The sequence below is a fragment of the Hydra vulgaris genome, chromosome 12, assembly GCF_038396675.1.
Source record: "Hydra vulgaris chromosome 12, alternate assembly HydraT2T_AEP".
In the NCBI taxonomy this organism is placed as follows: Eukaryota; Metazoa; Cnidaria; class Hydrozoa; order Anthoathecata; family Hydridae; genus Hydra; species Hydra vulgaris.
In genome coordinates this window covers 39,159,957-39,186,780 of record NC_088931.1, presented here as the reverse complement: position 1 = coordinate 39,186,780, position 26,824 = coordinate 39,159,957, and the positions used below count along the sequence as shown (strand labels likewise).

At 28.9% G+C, this 26,824-nt stretch overlaps 1 protein-coding gene across 1 annotated transcript in view; it reads left to right on the top strand.

The window, feature by feature from the left end:
* The window catches only part of LOC100212855 (ubiquitin-conjugating enzyme E2 A), a 31,264-nt gene extending 5,078 nt beyond the window's left edge, over positions 1 to 26,186 (top strand). The window contains exons 4-6 of the mRNA XM_065813174.1: positions 18,575 to 18,664; positions 23,566 to 23,654; positions 25,818 to 26,186. Of these exons, the coding sequence (XP_065669246.1) occupies positions 18,575 to 18,664; positions 23,566 to 23,654; positions 25,818 to 25,946 (308 nt within the window). The 3' untranslated portion in view covers positions 25,947 to 26,186. The remainder of the gene's footprint in view (positions 1 to 18,574; positions 18,665 to 23,565; positions 23,655 to 25,817) is intronic.
* The last annotated feature ends 638 nt before the right edge of the window (positions 26,187 to 26,824 follow it).

Genomic DNA, 26,824 nt, shown 5'->3' with positions numbered 1-26,824 from the left:
TTATATACTAATATAATATGCCAATATAATATCAGTATTTAATCAAAAGAAAGCAATAATTTAGTTATTAACATGTATTTAAACTATATAAGATATTAAAAATGGATTGGTAGCTGTAAAACAAAGTACAGTTGTAAAAAATACATTAAAATTTGAATTTAAAAATTATTTATGCAGTATTGTTTCAGTGTTACTGTATTAGTTGAAGCTTTCTGATTCCAAATTTTACCAGACCAGACCTGCTTTTTTTTTTTACATCTAGACATTTTCATATATCGTACTATATCAAGACACTTGCGAGATTTTTCAACATGCTTTGTTGTTCAGGGTCAATTTTTAGACATAATATTATTGCTAAAGGAACAGTTAACTTTTTCCATTTTGCTAATTTGGTTCAGAGATTTAAATAAATGGGCAACTAAGATTTTATTTATGCCTCCTGTTTGGGGAGCTCAATCATAATTGATTACCAACAAGAAGAACAAGAAAAAATTTTATACTGCTGATATATATATATATATATATATATATATATATATATATATATATATATATATATATATATATATATATATATATATATATATTTTTATATATATATATGCACACACACACACACACACACACACACACACACACACACACACACACACACACACACACACACACACACACACACACACACACACACACACACACAAAAATATATATATATAAAATAGAGAGTTTATAATTTTCTAATCAATATCTAAACAATAATAGAGATAAAAAAGAAAGTGGTTTAAATTCATGACAAAATTTTACCTTCCCAAAAGCAATTTTTTTTATTTCAATACTAATCAATAAATTTAAATAACCAAATAATATTTCAATCAATAATTTAAATTAAATAAATTTTTTTAATAAATATAATAAATGTAAAAAAAAAGAAGTCGATATAATGTAAATATAATAATTATCATTATTTTCAGTATATAATCATTTGTTATTAAATTTTCTTGCTTCAGTATATAATCATTTGTTACTACTTGATCTGACCCGTAAAAATATGGGTCTTAGTAAGTTTATTCCACACTGAGCTTTTCTATATTTTTCCATATACATATATCCTAGATTTCCCGACCCATAAAATACAAGATTTTACCAAACCTACCATTTCTAAACTTTTTTTTTTAAAACATCTTTGCTTCCAGCAGGGCTGCAAGCAACCACTATTACTGTTGGAAGTTAATAGAAGAGAAAAAATAAAGATTGTAGAGCAAGATAATTGGCAGACAACTTAAAAGATTGCAAATTATATGAATCAGGAAAGCAAGACGAAGGAAGCGATTTCCAAAGAACTGATGTTCAAGGAAAAAAACTAGATGAATAAGAGTTTTTTGAGCACTTAGGAACAGTCACAGTTTCTATCACTAGCTATTTAGAGCAGTGTCCATTATAGTATTTGTAGAAAAGAGAAAGAGAAGCAACATTACAATGATGTGATAATGGTTGGAGGTTGGTTGCAAGAGCAGGTCCAACTATGTTTACAATGCGTTTTTGCACCTTGTCTAAGAGAGAAAGGACATCATTGGAAGATCAAAGATATGGGAACAGTATTCCATACAAGGACGGATTTGAGATTTATAAAGATAGAGAATAGAGTCCGAAGTAAGAAAGTGTCGAGCTCGATAAAGAGATGCAACCTTAGCAGATGCTTATTTTGCAATCGATTTATTATATGGTTTTTGAGAAAGATTGGAAGAGTTAATCCTAGAAGATGAAAGGTAGATGACTCATCAAGTACATTACCATTCATAAATATAGGAAGATCTAGATTATTGTGATAACAATTAGCTGAAAAAATTGAGTTTTACCTGAGTTAAAGTTCACCAGCAACTGAGAGCCCCATGCTGTTGTAGAAGTGAGATCCTTTTCAAGCTTAAATGCCCCCTCCAAGCAATTAGAGTGTTGGCTTCTTATCATGACAAGAATAAATGGTAGTATCATCAGCCAACAATGCCACCTTAGTTGAGAATATCTGGAAGATCGTTAATGTAAATTAAAAAGAGTATAGGGCCAAGGATTGAACCTTGAGAAACCCCTGAAGTTACAGAATAAGAAGAAGAGTTTTGTCCATTGAGGACAACTTTTATACTACGATTGGAAAGAAGGGTTCAATAATCTTAAAGATGTTAGCAGATACACCATAAAAAGAAAGCTTATGGAGAAGACCAGTATGCCAAACTTTATCAAAAGCTTTAGAAATGTCAAAAGCGATAACTCTCCAACTTTATCTAATGCACAATAAAACTTATCGGTTATTACTGTTAGTAAATCAGCTGTAAAACGAGAAAATCGAAACCCATATTGATTATCATAAAGTAAGTTATTTGATTCAAGATGAGAGATTAAGTGTTTGTTAATTAAAGATTCAAAAACCTTGCTTATGATAGTAAGAAGACTAATGGGACTGTAGTTAGACAAATCAGATCGCTCTCCAGAATTTTGAAAATTGGGATAACAGATGCTGCTTTCCAGCAGGCTGGGAAATAAGACTCGGATAAGCACTTGCTGAATTGTTTTGAAAGTATAGACGACAGCTCCGAAGAACACTTCTGCAAGACTATAACAGGTATGTTGTCTGGGCCATAAGCTGTAGAAAAGTCTAAGCAGGAAATCACTTTAGATACAGCAGCTAGAGTGATACATATGTCAAGCAATGGATCAACTGGTTTGACGGCTAAATCACGTAGAACGCAAATAGTGGAATCAAGAGATGATATTGATGAAAAGTTCTTAGCAAACAATTCAGCTTTGTCTTAAGGTGAGGTTACAAAGTCTGAATCATACAAGAGAGGTGGAGTAACAGATTTGCCCTATTATTGATGCTATTAAAGATTCTCCAGATGTCACAAAAGTTTATTTTTTGTAATGAAGTACAAGATTTCATGACCTGAGAATGGCGGGCTTTGGCGTTAGACAAAACCTTTTTACACTGGTTTCTAGCAGTAATAAACAGACCTCTGTTTTCTGGAGAATTGTTTTGCTGATAGATATGGAAGTAACGGTTTTGATTGAAAATTGCAGCAGCACAATGTGAGGAAAACCATTGAGAAGAGTGAGACTTGACTTGGAATTGTCGAGAGGAAATAAAAAATTTCATGCCAGCTTTAATCCACGAAGTTATGTAAGAATCACATTTGTCAGCAGGAAGACGAAAGATTTCTACTCAAGGACCATCACGAAGAAAATCATGTAAAGAGTCTCAGTCAGCTTAAAGGTAGTTGTAAGAGGTACGATGATAGGGGGATTCAGATGACGAAGAAGAATGAGATAATAGTTTTAGAGAGATCAAACTGTGATCAGAAGCACTTAAGGGTGAATGTGGAGAGATTGAGCACTGACTAAGATCAGAAACAAGGCATAAGTCGAGTAGAGAAGGTAAATGATTTGGGTTGTCTGGAAAGCAAGTTGGAAGTTTGACTATTTAAGTTAGGGATTGAGAAAGGTAAAAATTGTGGGCTTTAACACCTGCAGAGTCACTGACACTAAAGCCAAGCCATTTTGTGTGATGATCATTAGCTTATCTATTCCACACCGATTATTTCTATACCTACTTCAATATTATTACGTAAAATAGTTCATTTTGAGAAATTTCTTCAAGAGCAAAAAAATTAACATGGTCATTTTTTCTACATACCTAGAGCTTTATAAGAGATTTATAATTAGGTTTGTTTTTCTCCTAAATGCATATAATTTTGATAGTTAATCAATATCGTTTTGGGCGATAAAAGACGTCCCTTAATTAATTTTGAATATTTTTCAATCTTGCTGTATTTACAGCAATATTTATAGCAAAATTTTTATTATAGTTTATACCTATAATAATTATAACAATATTTATAGCAAAATAATAATAACAATATAGCAAAAAAGTTTTCTAATTGTTAAAATAAAATTCAAAAGTTTTCTCATTTTTATAGATTTATTAAACACAATTGTTCCATATACTGCCTGCAAACACAACATATGCTTAACATATGATCTTTATACTTACAGGTGTTTGAACACAATGCTATATAACCCCTGGTGACAAAAATTTGGCACAAAATAAATACAGACAGTAATAGTACAACTAAAAGTTTAATGATCAAAAAATATTGTACAGAATATTAAACAATATATTAGTTTTTTATTTTCGGGACTGCAATAGTGATTTCTCGCCATTACGACGTACGGCATCAACTTTTTTGTATACATGTTCACACATGCCTTGTACAAGATTTTTATCAATTTTTTTAAACAAGAATGAATTTTTTTTGCAGCTGATCTTCACTTTCAGCTTCCCAATTGTTTTCATAAACGTAGCCTTTAAGGATTGACCAGAAATCTTCAATTGGTCGTAATTCTGGGACACATGCTGAATTATCAAATTTTGTTTCATAACGGATATTTTTCTCATCGAGGTAATTGGTCACACTTCTAGCATAATGTGAAGAGGCCAAGTCAGGCCAGAATACATAATTACCATCACTGTGATGTTTGTTGATAAAAGGAATCAATCGTTTGATGATGCAATCATTTTTGTACACTGTTTGGTTAATTGCCAGTCTCACAGGAACAATAAATGGTTTCGAGATTCCACGAGGGGATATGGTAATCCACACAATAAATTTTTTTTTCAAATTTGCTTTTGCGCTTATATTTCACATTTTTTGGTGCATTTTTTGCGTCATCTAAGTAAAATCCAACATTCGAATTTTTATTTGTATGTTTAAATGTAAAATAAGACTCATCATCAATGACAAAGTCGCGGTTTCTGAATTTGCGACAAATTCTTCCACACTTCAGTTGCAACTGCTTTAACTGTTTCTCAGTGCGATCAGGGATTTGTTTTTTCTTAAAATAACAAATGTTTGTTTTGTTTTTTATTGTTTTTACAATGTAGGAATGATCACACTTAAATTTATTTGCAATTTTTCTTGTTGAAGTTCCAGACCGGTTGTTCAAAAGACCTTTCAGGCGATTGATGTTCCCAGCAGTCATAATTTTTGGTTTTTTGCCTGATCCAGGCTTACGAGACTTTGGCTCATTGTTCTTCCACTTTGCCATATAACGTTTAATGGTTTTTTAGGGGTGATTAAAGGCAACAAAATACTCTACGGTGCTCTTCGTTTTAGCGTTAGGATGCAAATTACAATAGTTGTACACTTGTTCAATTAATGTAGTCGACTTCATTTTTGGATAACTTTTTTATTAATTTATCTAAGTAAACAAAACTTTCAGTAAAAGATAAGTAACACTTTATAAACAAAATAACTAAAAAATTAAGACTGGATAACTAACAATTCAATAAGTTTTAGCTTATCAAAGATTGTGCCAAATTTTTGTCACCAGTGGTTAAATGGAACCAAGAAGATCTTAGACCATTAAAAACTATAGACTAAAAACGCTACGGGATTGTCCATAAATTAAGCAACGCTAAATTCATTTTTAAAAATGAAGGAGATCTTAAGTACTTTTAGGTAGCAATTTTCATTAAACTTAATGAGCTATTTTGATTTTTTATTTAACTTATGACTCTGAAAATTTTGATCTTTTTTGTTTTGTTCATTAGTGGAATTTAGCATTGCATAATTTATGGACAATCCCTAATATAAAAGTAAAGCCAAAAAAGAATGGAATATACTGTTTTGATGTTTATCTAATTTCTGTCGTTGTTGCACACTCGCTTTATAATGTTTAACGGGGCGTGGTAAAAAAAGCTGTAAAACTCTAAATTTCCTTATTATATCAATATGAAATAGTTTTAACTTTTAATTATTTTTAAAAATAATAAATTTAATTAAATGGTTTAATTTAAATAAAAAGTTAGAATTTTCCATTATATTCTTAATACAAGCATACTTTTTAAACCCCCTTACTATTTTTAAAAAAATTAAGGTTGCCGCATGACAAGTTCAAATCAACATCTTGCTTTTTTTTTTTAATTTTTGTCATTTAAAATGCAAAACAAAATAACTTTATAGTTCTATAGATACTATATTCTATATATAAACACATTGTATACTCATTTTCCTTGCACGAACTCAACTTAGTTGTAAAAAAACTTGAAATGTAAAACCAAAATATTATAAGTAAATAATCATGACACATACGCAACAAATTCCCTCCATTTTTTAGAATTTTTAGCTTTTTTAAAAATCTTTTTTTGGTAAAGTGTATAATATCATTACATATGTTTGTATATCATCTTTTAACAACTTAACAAGTATTTTGTATTTTAAAAAATCAAAAAAAAATTAAAAAAAGAATGTTGCCACAGATAGAACTCGAAGCATGGCTTTTTTGTTCAGAAGTTGTGTGGGCTAACCACTCGGCCACGCTGACACATTTACTTACGAAAAGTATATAATAATTTTTTTTTAACAGAAGTAAATGCTATAGATCAAAATAAAAAAGAGGTTGACGCAATGCAATTTTCAAGTGAAAACTAAACTGTAAGACTTGATTTTTAAGTATTTAGCATTACATAAGTTGAAGTTGAAGTATGTTAGATATTTGCATACACATTTTTTCACATTTTCTTATAAAACAAAGTGCTGCAACTCTATCTTGCCATTACCTCAGTTGCAATGGCTGCCAAAAATTCTGTGTCAAACATGTTCGAAAGGGCACAGCTAACACTACTACTACTACTACTACTACTACTACTACTACTACTACTACTACTACTACTACTACTACTACTACTACTACTACTAAGTTCAGCATTATTATATAGATTAAATGCATCTATTTAACATTTCAGATAGCATTTTGTTCACAAATCTATTTTGTTAGATCTGCTTACAAGATTAGGATAATAAGGGATTGAAGAAAGTAGATTACCATCAGGAAAACGTTTGCTTAGTCTCTTTCAGCATCTTTACAATATTTTAAAAAAGGATATTGGAAAGCAGCAATCCTCACTATTGAGAGAGTTGAGTATTTCTTGTTTTAAGCTAAAAAATTTAATAAAGGATTAACAAGATTTCATCTAAAACAGGGCCCAGTGGGCACACAACGTTGGTATAGCATTGAAATAATGTTGATTGATGTTGATCGACATTGATCAACGTTATTTCAACGTTATTCCAACGTCGTGTGCCCGCTAGGGGTTCCCATTCCTCCTTAAAAACCTTAAATACCCTTAAAATAAAAACTCCTTAAAAGCCCTTAAATAACCTTAAAAAAAGTTAAAATTTGACTGCTCTCCTTAATTTCTCCTTACTTTCTTTTTTTTTTTTTATCATCTAGGAAATTTTATTAAAGCAAATGGATTATACTTATCTATAGAGAAGCATATAGTTATTTCTTTGATGAGTTAAAATCCAATACTTTTGTTATATATATATAAATATATATATATAAATATATATATATATATATATATATATATATTTATATATATATATATATATATATATTTATATATATATATTTATATATATATATATATATATATATATATATATATATATATATATATATATATATATATATATATATATATATATATATATATATATATATAGTTTGTTGCATTTGGGAAGCACGGAAAGAAAAAAGTGATTCTTACGCCAACACATACGTCACTTTTAATTACTTTTGACTTTCGTCCAACATTTGCGTGTTGGAGGAAAGTCAAAACCATTAATTTAATTACAAACTAATCGTTTTTTAAAAAAACCACAAAAACGCAAATTGACCAGAATGTTTTTACAAACATTCTGAATGTTTTTAACAATATAAACAATGTTTTTATTTTTATTTTTTTTTAATAAAATGTTTTTATTTTAATTTTTTTTACTGTAAATCATGCGCGGAGTGTTGCTACATCGACTATCTTATAGCCTGACTCGCAAGGGAGTGCTGCTACATCAACTGACAAATAGCCTGACTCGCAAGGGAGTGCTGCTACATCGACTGACAAATAGCCTGACCCGCAAGGGAGTGCTGCTACATCGACTGAGGGTTTGGTTGGGGCAGGCAGTCTATCAATTAATAAAAAAAAAAATTCCGGTCTTGCATTTTAATTTTTGTTTTTTGTCAACAAAATATGGAAAAAACTTTCAGACAACATATAAGAGTTCTATATATATATATATATATATATATATATATATATATATATATATATATATATATATATATATATATATATATATATATATATTTATATATTTATATATATATATATATATGTATGTATGTATGTATAAATATATACATATACATAGATGTATATTAGGGTGGCCCTTAACCAAATATGTATATTAGGGTGGCCTCAACCAAATAAGAAATTGTGCAAAATTTCAGCTCAATCGGACAACTGCAAGGCGACCCTCAAATGCCTTTAAGTTGGAACATAATATGCATAATGATTAATTTTGTACAAAAGCAACATACTCTCGTCTATATTGAACATGTTCTTATTTACTACACCAAAAAGCTATAAGGCAAAAGCATTTTCATGTACAACAATAATGTCCATAGAATCAAATCATAATGTGAACCAATGAACCTTGAACATTACTGTTTCATAAGACAGGGTTTAATAGCAGTTGGGTACTTTTTACGGCAATGATCTGTAAAACAAATTGTTTCTCAGTTTCGTCTTTGCTGAGAATGTTATTATAATCCTGAATGAGTTTGACTCCTCTTTCCGCAACATCATTCACAACCACTATTTTCTTAAGTTTTTTAATTCCACTTTTGTAACCAGGATCATACTTCCATACTAAAGGGTCTTTGTTCAGAAAATCGGTGCTGAGAGAAAATCTGTTGAAGAATGTTTTTATACCAGGAGTTAACAGAGATGGAAACTCAATGTTTGGAAAGGAAGAAAAGTCTTATTCGGGAAGAATGTATCTCTTGACTTGATTTTTTTCTTCCTCCGCTTCTTCATCTTTGTCAAGCAAAACTTAAGCCATACTTGCCTTAACTGCTGGTGGAACATTGTCATCAAAAAAGGCAAGAGCAACAGTTTCGGGAACTAAGTACCAGAGGTGGTTGGAAAATTTCTTTGCAGCAGCCTTACTGACTTGTGGATCTATGTCTTGATAATTAATCAGTTGGCACATGAATAGGAAATCATGATATGGTGCTGTAATTGCTTCTGATGATAGAAACCAGGCTTGAACGTACACTCGAGCAAGGAACATACGTATCCTTCTTAAAAAATTCTTCTCTGTATGTGATAACTGGAATTGATTTTGAAACAGGTATATCTTGAATGCATAAATTGCCTTTGCCATCCATCTAGCATGACTTACAGCTCCTGGTATATGAAACAATATTCCGTTCTTCGGAATGCCACCAAAAAAGATTATTGTTAACTCCAACAATTCTTGGTAATCATCTCTCTGCTGTTTTTGTGTAGAAAGGTAGTTTTCAACAAATCCAAGAATGGTAGAGCGGACATCATCAGGTACTTCATTACTACCAGTTATATAAATGTTCTTGTCGAGTTTTGGCCAGGCTTCTCTAAATCTTTTAAAAAGCGCCATGTCCGGAGAAGAAGTTGCACCCATCAGTGACTCGAAACAGCTCCTCATAACTAACTCTAGGTCGCGATTGATCCTGATAACTAATAGGTCACGATTGAACAATTTTTCTAGGTTTGTACAGGCACCATTTACTCGACTTGTGTTGCTTGCTTTCATATCACAACAAATTGCCTGAATTTTGTTGGTTAAACCCCACTTCTCTACTGCTTGATAAAGAGCCATAGCTTTCTCTTCACCTGAAGATGTTTGGATTTCAGGGACTCCCAAGAATTGCTCCTTGCCTTGAAAAGTTTGTATTATTGCCAGTCTATCTACCTTTTCAACACCAGTGAGTGCTGGGAGCAGCTTTCCATCCTAGTGTAGCACTAATTCTTGGCAATCATTTAGGTTAAAGTTTTGCTGAATTCCTGAGTGTCTTGCTTCTCTAAATTTATTTCTAAGGTGTTGATAAAAAGTGCAATTTATCACCAGGTTTTCAGTATCACATCCGAAAGCTTCTGCAGCAGCCATCTGCAAGACAGGGAGTGAAAAATGGCAATGTACCTCGTGTTGTTGGAACTTTTGCTGCTGCTCCTGCTGTTGATATTTGCTAAACCATGGCAGGTGAATTTTCACTGTCGTCACCACTATTAATGTCTTCCCTGCTTGATGCTGAATAGTCAGTTTTTGATGTAGAAAGCGTACCATGAGTACCAAATACATGAGGATGAAGGATTAAAAAATTCTTATCCTCTTTATTTTTAATCTGTTCCAAAGCTTCTGAATGAGCTGTCAAACAGATCATCCATATTGTCTACAAAGATATCTCTTTTTTCTCTGTTTTTGCCTGCACCTCTCGTCAAATTCTTTTGTAAGCTTTTCCATTCATCATACAGTTTCAGTAACTTCTCAACACAGTGGTCAGTTCTTTTAGTAGGAATTCGTGCTTTCTGCCAAAAAATGGAAACTTCTTGAATCATCAGTATTGCACTTTCCTTTGTTGTAAGCTTTACAACTTTTACATTGTAGAAGAAAACGAGTAAAACTTGCCGGTTCGAAGGCAATTTGGTTCCAATGATTTGATTTGAAATGTAGCCAACAAGACAGACATGAAAATCTTTTCTTAACTTCTGTGACAAACTCCCAGACGATCTTGATGCCATTTTACTGTCTAAATAGAAGACAGTCTAAAAGTCACTTTACACGAGCAGCACAAACAGTTTTGAAAACAGTTTTTAAACTTTTCACCTCAAAAATGACTCTCAGGGCAAAAATTTCGAAACTTCATGGACGATGAAAGTCGACTTACAGTTGTCCGATTAAGCTAAAACTTTGTATTGATCATTATTTTCATGATTAGAACAAGAAATGGGGTTGGGAGCTAAACAATTTGAAAGTTTCAAAACAAGGGCCACCCTAATGTATATCATATATCAACCCTCCGAGTATTAGAGTAAGTTTTTTAATGTTTTTTTTTGGCTTTTTGTATTTAACTTTCACTTTCTTTAAATAATTTTGTTTTGTTTTCTTTACAAGTGAACACAATACTATAAGGGATGAGTTTTTATTGACCCTCTTTTTTAATCAAAGCTTTATATATATATATATATATATATATATATATATATATATATATATATATATATATATATATATATATATATATGTATATATATATATATATATATATATATATATATATATATATATATATATATATATATATATATATATATATATATATATATATATATATATATATATATATATATATATATATATACACTTAATTACAGCTAAATATATATACTTTAGAGAAAAATCCATTAGCAAGATATTAAACAAACTTCATATTAAAAATATTGTTATATGTTTTTCACTAATAACCGTTAGATGCCTAAATATAAAAGTAGTTTCTGGAATATTTGGTTAAATAATGATAGTTACATTTCTTGATTTCAGAAAGATAAAAATCCCAGCCTTGCAAGATGCAAAGTTTGTTTTAAGTCATTCTCATTAGCAGGCATGGGTATAAAGGCTCTTGATGTACATGCAAGAGGAGCAAAGCACATATAGCGATTGCCTAAAGAGGGTTATGTTGTTTTGTTCAAAGAAATTTTATTCTAAATATGTTTAAATCCTGCATGACTGGTTTAAATGCTGAGAAAATGCTTCAGGTTTCTATGGATGGCCCCAATGTAAATAGTCTGTTTTTGGAAATGCTCAACAAAGAATGTCATAACAATGAATTAAGTACACTCATTGATATTGCCTGTGGGGTACATACTATCAATGGATCCTTACAAACTGGTGCTAAAGCTACAGATTAGAACTCAAAGAAGTTAATATCTTCAATGTACCAAATATTTCATTTAATTCCATCAAGAGGAAGTGATTATGAAAGAATAGCTGAGGCAACAAGTTCAGATTTTCCTTACATATTTTATGGCACTTGACGGGCTGAAAATCAAAGTTTTGCCAAGAAAACAATATAGGTTTGGTCAAAAGTAGTCTTAGTTGTTGACTCCTGGAAGTCTTTACCAAAGCGTAAGCAACCTGGACTTGGTAAATCAGGGCAAAACACCAATTTTGAACATTAAGTGCTTGAAAAAAAGTTTTAGTTCCTTTAAAGTTGATGTTTTTTGAAAAAATTAGTGGCAATACATTCCTTGGTAGGTAATATTTGATCCAGGTACAATTTTATTGCTTTTTATGTAATATTTTTTGTTTTATTACAAAAGTATAGAAATATTCTGAGATATTCTTTTCATATTATTTTTAAAATTTTGAGAAAAAGTCTCAAAATGTTATTTTCATCTTGCTATTTTTTTTTCTAGTTTCTTTTCAAACCGATAAACCAATTACTCCTTTTCTGGTGGTGACACTTGAAGAACTACTACGCAACTTTTATGCGAAATTCATTCGATTAGATATTTCTTTTAAATGATAAAACTACAACGTCTTAGTTAAAAATAGGTTTGTTTAATTGCGCAAACCAGCTTTCAACCAACAAGATTGATGCTAGTTTTTCATTGAAGTATTATTTACAGCAACTCAAGAGTTAGAAAAATATTACTGATGTTCAAATTGACAAGTTCAAAATAGAAATATGTGATTTTCTTGTCTCAAAGTGTACTCATATTATTGAGAAAAGCCCTTTGTCTTCACTCTTTGCTCACTAAATGTAATGTCATTATTTAATGATTCCTTTTCTATTTAGATGACATTAAAGCTGATATATCATAATTTAATGCATTAAAAAGAGCCGCTTGCGAAAAACAAGAGTTACTAGAGAAGCTATATGTTAAAAAAAAGAAACTTGTTGTATAAAAAATGAACTTATATGTTGACGACGATGGTATACTCATATGTTGACAGCGAAAAAAGAAAGATTCTGTTTTTAATATAATTGTTTTCTCCTTAATTCTCCTTACTTTTTCCGTCGTTTGTGACCAAATCTTCTTAAATATTAGAAAAATATCTCCTTAAATCTCCTTAAAATCCTTAATTTTAGCCCCAGTTTTAATAGTGGGAACCCTGTAAAAGCTAGAGTAATTCTTCTGCAAGTGGAAAAATCTCAAGAAAAACAAGTATCACCAGACACAGACTCAACAAGCAAATGAAACTACATTTAAATCCACAATTGAGGAATCGTTTGATTTTGCATACTCTGAAGCAATGATGAACTCTGACCTCATTGTGGATCAAAAAGACAAATATTTCTTGGAATTACAACAAAAGAAGGGAAGATCAGGCTGTACAGTAGGAGTAGAAAAGGAGCTACTACAACAACAACAACAACAGCAACAAAAGTAGGAGAAATTAAGAAATTGAGATTTAGACTAAGTTTCTCATAATTTGATGTGACCAGTACAGTAAAGGTGGACAGTTGGGGTATTACTAAAAAGCACATTTCATTTTTTTGGAAAGGACATAGCAGCTTAAGATGAACTTTTACTTGTATTAACATAAAATAATAATACTTTTTTCCAAATTAAAAAAATACTCCCCCACCAGTGGTGATTCCTGCCAAACCTATTCCAAATTGTAATTCAGTTAGAGCTAAATTTTTCTCAATACTTTTTTAAATAAAAATAGGAACAACATCAGACTTTAAATTTTCTAAAATGCCGTCTATCTTATTATCTCCATTATTGTATCTAAACATTTTATTGTCTCCTCAAATTTTTCACTAACCAACCTTTGTTTGTTTCCTAATGGTATCTTATAACCTTTAAATTTTTTTCTTATTTCACTTTTTGGCAAAATTTATGTTACACAACATTTTTTGAACATGCAATCTTTTCTGATCATTGAGAAAATCTACATCTTCTTGTCTACTTTTTAAAACTTTTGTTTTATCTTTCAAGATGATATCTTAACATTTTTTTAAATTTTCATCAGATGCATCCTCCTCTTTTAAAAAACACATTTTTTGCCTAAAAAGTTTTATGTTTGCTTAAATTCTTTCAATTCCTTTCAACAATCTTGTCTCTAAATGGCAAATCAAAAGTAAAAGAACTCATTAAAGATATTGTAACTTAAAACATTTATATATTCAATATTATTGATATTTTTATTATGAAAATATATTACTAAGTATATTGTAAAGTTAACTTAAATTTGGACTGAATTGTAAAGTATTTTACTATAATATAGAAGACATCTGATATATTAGTCAGTATTTTCTTCACCTGATAAAGGACACATGGTAAATTTTTTTACAATTAGACAACCGCCTATTTCAATACATTAAGCCGTAAAAATATAGACATGAAGCTATATTAAATGTAGAAATGTTTAGAAAATCATCACTTATCATCTGTAATACTCTCTGTATCTGTAGTACCTCTGTAATACCTCTGTAATACAGGTTTTTTTAATAAGCAATTGTGTTGGGTTATATATTAGGTGTTATACATAATTTCAATTCTTTTTCCAACATGAAAAACTTCACAATATTTACAGATATTTTTTTGCAATAATTGCTTGTTGACATTATTTTTATAAACACACTCAAAAAAAAACTTTTAATTTCACAAAATTCTTTTCTGATTCCTCCCCATCCCCCAACTTTCCAAAAATATACATCATAACTTTAAATGGGTAGGACTGACCATTACAATCATCTTTACTAAAAAAACAAAACAAAATCTAAAATTATATAGGTCAAGGTACAAAAATAACACTCAAAGTATTTTTGAAATATTTATAAGTGACCCTGCCCCAACCATAAATGCAAAAATTTAAATTTTTTTGTATTTTCAGACTACTGGGACTAAATTTCAATCTGTGCTGGCGGGGGAGTTTTTTTATTTGAAAAAAACTATTAATATTTTCTGTTAATACAAGTAAAAAAAGTTCATCTTTTGTTGGTATGCCATTTCCGAGAAAATAAAATGTGCTTTTTAGTCATTCCCCCAGTGGACAGGTTATCCTTTCTTATCACAACATCAGGAGAGACAAAGCTTTTGAATATTCCAAATATTCCAGTAGGTACTAATGCACATTAATTTACATAAAAATCAATGACGCACTAAGTAGTATATGATATATTACTCCTATTAGCTAAAACTATTTTTACATTTTAAAATCATTGAGTATGCATGGAAAATTTTTCTGTCATGATTTAATAAAGCCATTGGTACTTTATTTTTTTAGATATTGGTCAACCTGAAGTTCAAGCTGTTTATAATGTAATCCATAAATGGGAGCTGGAAAGCCTTGTACGTCAGATGTGCTTTAGTATTACAAGTTCCAATACTTGCCTTTTGTCTGGTGCTTGCGTCATTCTTGAGCAGTTACAGTAGTATCTTTTAACTAAGAAAGTTATGAAGACATTTTCTCAGATAATGTCGTTACTGCTGAACTTTCAAATGTTGTAGATGAATTGATTGCTTTCTGTAAACACCGACTTTAAGACTTTCAGACACAATAATTTTTGGGAGCTGCTCATGCTAATATTCGTCTTTTTGGGAAGAAAACCAGCAAATCAGAAGACTTTTAGAGCTCCTGGGTCAGATCTGATTCTCTTCAGCCTTTTCGATTCAGTGTTGGACTTTAACATGAAGTGCTAGCTTGTTAAAAAGGCATCAGAGCAAGAAAGAGAAGAAATACTTTTGAAACCAGTTCAGGTGGAATTGGTAGCAATATAAAAAGACACTCCCTGGTTTTGTTTAAAGAGAGGCAGAATCCTGTTTACTATTTTTTGGATGCCAGATGGATTCCTGTTTTAAGATCTTTGAATCTTTAAAGCAGGAATCCATCTGGCATGCCAAGAATTAGGCAGTCATCTGGTATGCCAAGAAGTAAACAGGTTTCAAAATCATGGATCAGCAGAGAAGTCTTCAAAGCTGCAGTGGGGTAATCATAAAAGCATGCAGATCAAGGGGTTGTCTTGATGCAGTAAAATCTGGACACTTCGAGAGCAAAGAACAGATGCAATGCTGTTATTATAATTAAGTTATTGAAAAGAACCAACCAAGATTTTGAAAAGTAAACCAATCTACCTTACTATAATTAGCCAATATGTTGTTATAACTCAGGGTTTTTAAAATTTAATCTGTAGAGTTAACTCTTGTTTGTTTCTTAAAGTAAAAACATAGCTGAACATTTTTTGTAATTAAACAAACAAATATTTTGTTTTAGTATTTATTTGTCCACTAGTTTAAAAGAAATTTTATATAGTTATGGTTGCTTTTGATAGTACTTCAGAATCCTAAATACTCATCAAAGTTTGTATATAACTCAATGCATGGTTATAATAATTATTGACCTATTGTATGTTTCAGGTGGACTTGGGTTGAAAGTCAAGCTAAATTTGCTTTTTATATATATGTATATATATATATATATATATATATATATATATATATATATATATATATATATATATATATATATATATATATATATATATATATATATATATATATATATATATATATAATTACATATATATATAATTACCATCAAAAGTTGTTTTTATTCATTTTAAATAAATAAATAATTATTGCTCTATTATTTAATAATATTGAGCACTCTTAAATGCACAAGAGTATTTGTATTATTATTATTATTATTATACCATAATAATACATTATCTATTTTGTATGTATGTATATATATATATATATATATATATATATATATATATATATATATATATATATATATATATATATATAAAGCAAGTTTCAACGGAAATTTGCTTTAATCAAACATTCGTTAAGTTGAACCATTTTCCTTGGTCCCTTGCAGTTTCAAGTTATTGGTAATTAACTGTAATATACAGGCCTTTGCATAAAAGATGTGCAGTCGGACGCCTTATATGACCACACATGCGGTATTGTAGATTATGCGGTAGTGGTAGAGCGCTCGCTTCATAAGCGAGAGGTTCCGAGTTCGATCCCCACCACGTCCCTGGTAGTACCGCGCTCAACTTGTTTCTCCGCGCAGCGGCCTTGTTCGTCAAGGTTTGTGTTTCGGAGTTATAGAGTTGAGAGAGGGTGATAACCACAATTAAGTAGCCTCCTCGTCTGTAGTGGCCTTCTAGGCCTTGGGGAGGTGAATTAACAAAAAAAAAAAAAAAAAAAAAAAAAAAAAATATAATACTTTGTTTTGACAACTGGGCCATGGCTCTTCGAAATTTTGATATTTAGCGCTTTTAAAAAAAGCACTGAAAAAACAAAGCAAAATTAAATCAAAATAATAACCTGAAATAAGAATAAAATCTAAAAAAAAATTTTATAAAAATTAAACAGAAAGAAAAAATTTTTTAAAGAGTAACAAAATAAATAGAAGAACTACCAAAAAAAATTTAAACATTTATTATTTAATGTAAACTTTATTGAAAGCGAAAGTTTAAAAAAAAATTTATTACAGCTTTGTCGATCTTTGTTTAAAAGTGTCATGAAATTTAATAAAATTTTGTGGTGCAAATTTTAAGTTTTAGAAAAAACTTATTAGGAAACCGGGTGCGACAAATCGATAAACATGTGCACGTTTGTTGAAAAAAGACAGAAAAATGAACATCACGTTAAGATTTTTTAAAACAAAAGCAATTACTTCAGCAATTTTTTTTCCAAATAATTTTGCAATTAATAGTTTTTTATTTATTTTGAAAAGCACATATTTAAAATAAAAAACCTTTATTTTCAGATAATGCCAAAACATGATTAATTTTTTCAATAGTGTACTTTTAAGTAAAATAACTTAGTTTGCTATTGAAGAAAGTAATTATGTTTTAGCATGGTTTTTGCATATGTTGACTAAAGCATGCAAAATTTCACTTTAAATAAAAGCTTTTGCAATTACTTTAAAAGGAACCATACTTAAATATTATGACTGCTTTTTTTTTATTAAAGAAAGCAATCATAATGTTTTCATGGCCGACAACATTTTCTAAAAAAAGTCCTCCATATATAGAATTTTCTAAAAAAAAAAAAAGTGTGCGTGTGTGTGTGTAGGACATGTACCCCCGGCCCCCATGGTGTTATCGGCCCTGGTTTTCGCATTGTTTCTTTTAAAGTAATTAGCAATTACATTAAAAGTTTAGAGCCAAGGTATTCATTTAAAAAAAATTTTTGCATGCTTGGTTTTTTATAAATTTTCTTATTTTACTTAAAGTAATGTTTGTTTTTATATTAAAAGCACTTTTAAAAGTTTTAAAAAGTTTTTCTGAAATATAATATAAACTAATAGAATATATAGAATTATTATGTTTATTATAGTTTTTATTTTGCGTTTAACAACACCAATAATATGATGTTTTTATTAACTTATTATTAAATACTTAATGGTATTGTTATTTTTAAAAAAGAAATGTCAGAACAACTTTTATGCTTTGTTTTTTTTTAGCGCATCTTTTAAAAGCGCTAATTGTTAAAATTTGCAAAGAGCTGTGGCCAAGTTGTCAAAACAAAGTATTACATGCATAATCATATAAGGCATGCGACCACATCCCTCTTACACAAAGGTCTGATATATTAGTTTATATTTATATATTTATATGTACATACATAATATTATGTACATACAGTTTTATGTTTTGTGGTATTAAGGTACCTTTCGGTTGACAATGGAATTCACAGAAGAATACCCTAACAAGCCACCAATAGTCAAGTTTATATCAAAAATGTTTCATCCAAATGGTGAGTTAGCCTATTATCTTTATTTTTTAAGTTTTTTTTTCTTTAGTTTCTGACTACATTTTGGTCTGAATAAAATGTTAGCTTTTTTTAATGCCTTTCACAGTTTGTACATAAACATATCTTACTAGTTTAAGTGTTTTTTAAATTTCCTAAATGAATTTTTTTTTATATATATATAAAAAAAAATCACCTTAAATGAATATATGAAATCATTATATATCTAACTTAGCTGCTTTACTACTTTTACTTAATAAGTCTAGAACTTTCTAGAACAATTTAAAACTAGAAATTTATATTGAGTTCCGACGAATTTATTTGTCACTAAAGCTTTTTGTCAATAAAAAAAAGTTTTATTATGTGTTGCTGTCAGTGGTAGTATAGAGCATTGCAGAAGAAAAGTTGCAATACTATGCAGAAGAACAGGATAATTAAGTTCCTAAAAAAAGAAATCTTATCTCCCAAAAAAATCTGGTTTTATTTCTGTGGTCACACAGAAGTATTTCAAAAATAAAATGTGCCTTTAAAGGAATTGTTGCCACATTATTGAAGAATTCCAAAGTCTTATAGCACAAATAAAAGAAAAGTATTGCATAAGTGAAACTAATAAAAAGTAATTTGATTTTTTGATCATTGCATATACTAGTGTAACATTTAGAAAAATAAATGAAGTAGGTGAAGTTGTTTAACTGTCAAGCCGCAATATACAAGGCATAATTTAAAGAGGTAAATAAATTAATTACAACTAGATGCCCTTCTTGGCAATAACTTGTTTTGCTGGGCCTGGGCTGAGTATTTGTTTACGTAATGTTACCACTAGAAACGTCCAATGTTTACAAGATTCTCCTACCTAAGGTTTACAATGAATATATGATTAGATAATGTTAATGTTAATAAATTTTTTTAGTTGTAAAATCTGTATTTTGATACATAAAAAGTTTGCTGGTTGAACTAAGTCTCTAAACAATGAAAGGTAACATTAAAATAATGAAAGATCACAATGAAAGGTGACAATAAAAGATAATAATAAAAGATCACAAAAAGAGCATTAAGTATCTAAATGTATTAAGACTTTTAATGAAGTACGTATAAGCAAAGTTTGCAAACGAAAATGTTTTTGGCATTAAACCTACCCAAAACATCAAACTGTGTTTTTATGAGGTTATTTATTTTTATTAATTTTAACCTTATTTGGGGCTATTTATTATTTATGGGGCTAATATCAGCAACATATGGCTATGCTATCTTTATGGTTATCCAGAAGTGGTTATGTTATCCTTAGGGGTACTCAAAAGTGGCTATATTATCCTTAATGATACGTAGAAATGGCTTTGTTATCCTTAATGGTACCTAGAAGTAATGATATTTTTGCTTAGATTTATTTCAGCTTTTAATTATGCATAAAATAAGCATAACATGCTTCATTTTTAAAAAATAATTTCAAAATTATTATTAAAAAAAACATCTCTTATTGAGCATACATTTTGATTTGCTATCAAGAGAAAAGTAAGTCAAAGAAGTTCATGAAAAAATAACTTCCCAACCTCCCAGATGGTTCTATTGGCTTTTGAAAAAAGATGGAAACATTTAAATGTAAATAGTTTTTTTTTGCTAAGTAAAGTATATAAATCTTTGAAATGTTTGAAATGTCTGTACCTTGCTTTTATCTTGTTTGTACTTCCTATAGATTATTTTTGTTATAATCACTTGTGAAGTTTAATCTTAAATGTTTATTGTAAGTGCTTATAAATTCATTTCATAAGATCATTAAATTTGACAAAAAGTGACTTTTTACTTTAAGGGGACAAGCAAATTTTGCTCCAAGCAATAAACAGTGATACAGATTAAACAATGTGCATCACTAGGTTAGAACATTTTGTTACATATATCGGATTGGAACATTTAATTACGTACATAGGGTTGGAACATTTGGTTTCATACATTGGGGTATAACATTTTCAGTTCTGTTATTGTCAAAATGCTGTTGTTAAAGATAATCTTAATGGATACTCTAATAGGTAGCAAAGTTAAACCTAATTGGACCAAAGGTAACTTTAATGGATACTTTATGAAGTAGCCAAGGTAAACCTAGTAGGGCATCAATATTTACTCACCAAAATGATCAATTTTTTTTTTCCTACCACATATATCCCATTCTTTTTTCAACTCGAAACAAACTTGCTCTGGCTATTTTCATACCACCTATATCCCATTCTTCTTTCTACTGGAAATCTTCTTTATGTAGCTTACATTTATTTGCATTTTTAATTTATAAATTGAAAAACTGATATATTTTTATAGAGGAAGTTTTATTTCATTTTGAAGTAGTTCATAGTTACTTTTTTCTCTTTCAATTCAAATTTCTGGGTGAAAAACTCAAGAAAATTATGATTTGAAAAATCATGTTAATTCAACATGAAGAAATATCAACTTTAACACTAACGCTTCCTTCATCTTGCTTTCCTAATTCATATAATTTGCAATCTTTTAAGTCGTCCGTCAATCGTTATCTTGCTCTACAATCTTCATATTTTCTCTTTCAGTAACTTCCAACTTTAATTAGTGGCAGCCTTGTTGGAAGCGAAGATGTTTAAAAAAAAAAAAAAAAAGTTATATTATATATAGTAGTATAATATGTAATTAAACTATAGTAATTAAAAACCAAAAGCAATCAAAACCAAAAAAATCCTTTTCCATTAATATTAGAAATTTAAACAATTATAATGAAAACCTTTGATATTTTAAAGATTTAACTAAAAAAAAATTTTAAATAGAAGAATATTGTTTGTGAGCAAGCTTTTATTTGTAAAACAAAAAATAGTTTCTATCATCAAATTTAGCATAACAGAAAACAATGCATGCACATAATGCTAGGAAAAACATTATCAAAGCAATCCTTTCAAGGATATCATAACTTACACTGAATACAATCTAAGAAAAACAAAGCTAACAAATAGTTTTTCCTAATGTTTTTAATATATTGTTATGTATTTTAGTTCTTCCCAACATTTTTAGTATGCTGTTGTTGTGTATTTTAATTCTTCCCAACTTCTCCTAATTCTTCTATTATACTTTTAGTATATCATCTTTATTATAACAGATACAAGATTAATAATAAGATCATGAAAAAGAAAGTTATGCTAATCAACGTTTAGTTTCCAGTAACAACAGTAGATGACTTAATAATAATTTAAGAACTCGTTTGACTTGTGAGAGAAAGCTGAGAAATGAATTTAATAAAACAACATGTTATTACTAAATTCATTTCTCACAATGTTACAACGATTCATGTTACGGTTATGATTTTTTGTAACCAAACAAATGTTGTACAAAGAAAATTCATGCGTGCCGTTTTATGGCATTTAGGAAGATGGACTTTTGAATAAAATACCAAATATGTGGATTCAGGAAAAATCGAGAATTTTTTTTTTCTCTGTTGTTTTTAAATAATTGATTAGCGCCTAAATAATTGATTAGTTTAAATAATTGATTAGTGATTAGTTTAAATAATTGATTAAATAATTGATTAGATGTATTGAATACAGAATTTTAGTTATAATTTTTTAATATTAAGAATGTTTTTTTTATAGATGGGGATGGGGAAGCAATGTGCGCCCCATTGGCTGACATTAAAGTTAATAATAGCATTAGTTGGCATAAATATTGTCAGCTGTATTATCTGTTAGCATTAAATAACTATATAGCACATGCTTGTGATTAAACAAATATTACTTGATTCTCAATCATTTTGGTTGAGAAATTTTGCAAAGAGATGCTTCAAATATAAATCTGTAGAGGATTAAGTACAGCGCTCGAAATAGCGGCCGATCAACGATCAATGATCGGCTTCTTTTAGAAAAATTGACATTTTGATCTCCTAAAATTATATTTGGCCTATCAAATTTGATCGGCAGTAATTGCTCGTTAAACTATAATAATAATTAATAAAAAAACATTTAAAATACAGAAAGTTAAAAATATTAATTTTAACATCAAAATTATATTAAAATGAATTATATTTTAAATTTAATTAATTTTAATTTAAAAGCAAACAACTTATTTAAATTCTAAATAAAATAATTTAAAAAAAAAAATAGCAAGTTTTATTTTAATTCTAAATAAAATAAAATCAGTAAAACAAACTAAATTGAAATTAAATTTTATTTTATTTCTAAATAAAATAATTAAAATAAATACGGCAAAAGCAAAATTTAATTTATATTTTATTTTAAACGAACATCTTTAAATAAAATACTTTAAAAAAAAAAATTTATTTTAATTCTTAATAAAATAATTGAAATAAATACGGCAAAACTAATGTTAATTTAAATTTTAAAGAAAGTAATTCAAATAAAAACGGCAGTGTTTTATTTATACTCTATAAAACATTTAAAAAGAAATACGGCTTAACAAACGTTTATTTTTTAAATAAGCAAATAAAATTTAAAAAAACGGCCAAACAAACGATTTATTTAAATTCTTAATAATTAAAGTTAAAATGGCAATAGCAATTTGATTATGTAAGGTTTAAAAAAAAAAAAAGCATTTTAAATTTTAGTGTAATTTAATAAAAATGGATCGTCTAAAAAATGATTTGATCGTCTGGTTTTGCATTTTTTTTATTTCAGCCGATCAATTTTGATCGGCAACCGATGAATAAATATTTCGAACGATGTAAGTATATATTAAAACAGGATATATTTTACCTTACTGTCGTCTGCCTCCTTGTTAACCTGGGGTTGTTGAATTATGACTCATTGATATTTGAACAAAATAAAATACCATAGAGTGATTTAGCTTAACGACTTCTTTCTCCTCACTTTTGATCTTTAAAAGGCTTTTTTCATATTAAGTGTTTAAAATTCTGTTATTATTGATTTCTTAAATTTTCTTCTTTTTTTAAGTTTATGCTGATGGCGGTATATGTTTGGATATATTACAAAATAGGTGGAGTCCAACATATGACGTATCATCAATATTAACTTCAATTCAAGTAAGGCGTTGTTTATCAATTCTTATGTAAATTTGTAATTAAATATACGGAAAATTTTGAAAATATAAAATTTATTACTTCATTTGTTTAAAAATAAATAATTTTTATTTAATTTATTTGTTTTATACTATTGATTTTTTTTTTAATTTACCTCTCCAAGGCTTCAGAGGTAGAGAGCTCACTACAAAGGGGAGCGCTCATTACAGAGGGAGAAGCCCCACTACAGAGGGAAAAAGTCCATTACAGAGGGAAAGAGCCCACTACAGAGGGAGAGAGCCCACTGCAGAGGGAGAGAGCCCACTATAGTCAAAAATTTTATTTTTTATTCTTTCAACTCTCAACTTTTAAACACCAACCTTGCTGTAAATCAGGTAGGCGTGAAAAAAAAGGTGAAGTACTTCCAGAGGCATAGGATGGATTTGAACCTTGAACCTCTTGATTGTGAGCCAAAAGTTATATTATTAATCTACTACTTAGTGTTAACTGTAAAGTCTGAATTTTTTTCACCACTATGTAATGCTTTATTCTGCTTTTTTCAGATATTTCAATTTGAACTTAATTTTACATCTGGTTTGTTTAAGCCATTATTTACAGTAGGTTGACATGAGATGAAAAACGTTGAAAACAAATTAAAAAAACTTTTTTTTTCTTTTTTCGGACCTTTTTCTTAAAACGTAAAACGTTAAAAAATGAAAAAGTTCTAAACCTGATATGGCTGTATCTTTTGAGCCCAAAATATATTTTAATGAAATTTCAAATCTAATTATAAATTATGATCTTATATAAGATAAAGAATTTTTTTTTCAAAGATAGTTTCCTTTAACCAGGGGAGTACTGGGGGCTACTTTTGAGGCTATTTTTGTTCTAAATACATGGTGTCTGGGATAAACCAAAGTTGTTGTTTTTTAATTCAGAGACTAATTGCTAAAGATTGGTTCAAATTACATCAAAATTCAGACAAATTAGTCTCAATAAACTACCTTAATTGTGTCATAATTTGTTTAAATTAGACGGTTTGTTAGAATATTGATTTAAAATATTAAAAAAATCCACTTATAGGAAATAATTGAAACAAAAATGTTTTGTTTCAAAATGAGCCTGCAAAAAGCAAGACTTTATTAAAAAAATAGAAGATGGGTTTGTTTCTCTTATGTCAATTAAGACAAAAAAATGTCTATCTTTAGAAAGTTATATTTTATTGATTCAACTGATCAAAGACTTTGTTGACCCTGGATTCATTTAGAACATAATTTCTCATCCATCTGAACTTTGTGGAGTTGCGAAACAAACCTATATTTTAAATAGAAAGGTAAAACTATCAGTAAAGTTGTAGAAACTTCCTGGTTAAATGGTTGTCATAAAATTTAAAAGTTATCAAAAAAAAAAGCAAGAAAATGCCAACTGCTGTTGTCCTATTTGCTGTATAGAGTACAGTATAGTAGAGGTAGATGTAAACATTTAAAATGTTTTCAATTCAATTAGTACAGGTAGGAGGCGAGATCACCAATCTAAATAAATTCAGGTAGAAGACGAGATCACCAATCTAAATAAATACAAGTAGGAGACGAGATCACAAGTCTACATATTTTTGAGAAAAGAGTTGTCGTTATTTAATACAATTTAATGAGATTTTAAGAAAGTTGTCAAGGATATATTTGTATTGAAAAATACAATATCCTTTTTGTAAATAATTATTATATTTAAAATACTATTTGCAGAATTTCATTAGTCTAATTTTTTATTTGAGTATTATGCATGTTTAGTGAGTGTCAGTTGAGGCAGAACATTTTTCTTCATTCCAAATAGAATTTTTTCAAGAGAATAGTTTTAACTATTATTCGCTAATATATTTTGGGTCTCAAATATCATGAAGAGTCATGAAGAATCCGCTTTTTATTTAAACTTTTTATTTTCATTTTTAGAGAGAACGGTTTCTATCTCATGTAAGCCTACTAAAAAGAATGATTTAAAATAATGTAAACTAACTAAATAAATAAACTGAAAACCTTTAAAATGAGCAGGGTGTTAATCCCCACGGAGGTTATTTTTTTTATTTATTTTTTTTACTTGTTTTATTAACTTTAAGATACGGTAATTAATAATTACATTTTAAAATTTATGTATTAGTATTTATTATATACGTATTATTATTCTGTGTTATAGTCTTTGCTCGACGAGCCAAACCCAAATAGTCCAGCCAATAGCTTAGCTGCTCAATTGTATCAAGAAAATAAGCGAGAGTACGAAAAGAAAGTTCAAGCCATTGTTGAACAAAGCTGGCAAAACACTTAAGATACAATTTTTTACTACTTAATTATATATTTTTAAATGATAGATTTAGTAGTTTAATTTATGCAATTTAATTCAACAAAAAAATTACCGATCCTTTGTATGAAAAAAATACCGATCCTTAGCATGAGAAAAATACAAACCCTTTGTATGCAAAAAACACCCACTCTTTATATGTAAAAATACCGACCATTTGTATGTAAAAAGTTTTTATAGCACGTAACATAAAAGTTATCTTGGAAATATTTTTTGTTATTCAATTATTTAGAAATAATATTCAACTTGAGAACTATAAATTCGATGAACATACTTATTCTAATTTATCCAGTTTACTATTGCGACCACCACCGCTACTAAAACTTTAACTACTTCTACTACTACTTTTACTAATGTTGTGGTTCCTGTTACTACTAGTTGTAGCAGTAGGAATAGTAGTAGCAGAAGCAGCAGTAATAGTAGTAGTAGCAGCAGTAATAGTAGTAGCAGCAGCAGTAATAGTAATAGTAGTAGCAGTAGTAGCAACAGCAGTAGTAGTAGTAGTAATAGTAGTAGTAGTAGTGGCGTAATTACATAGTTTTGCTAAGTCTTTATTATGAAAGATCCTAAAGAATAATTTCATTTTAAAAAAGAAAATTACTAAAGCAATCGTTTGTTTCACAGATTTCCGCACATTTCATGACTAAAGAATAAATGTGAGGGGAAATAGCAAGCGAATAGGTCTTCCTATATTGTCTAAAGTTGTGTAATTTAGTCTAGGTAGAAAGTGTTTTATAAATTCCATGTTATATCTATCATTTTTACTATAACAGACAAAATAATGACAAAAAAAAGATCGTGAAAAAGAAATTTATATGGTAAGCATTTAAACCAAGCTTAAATGT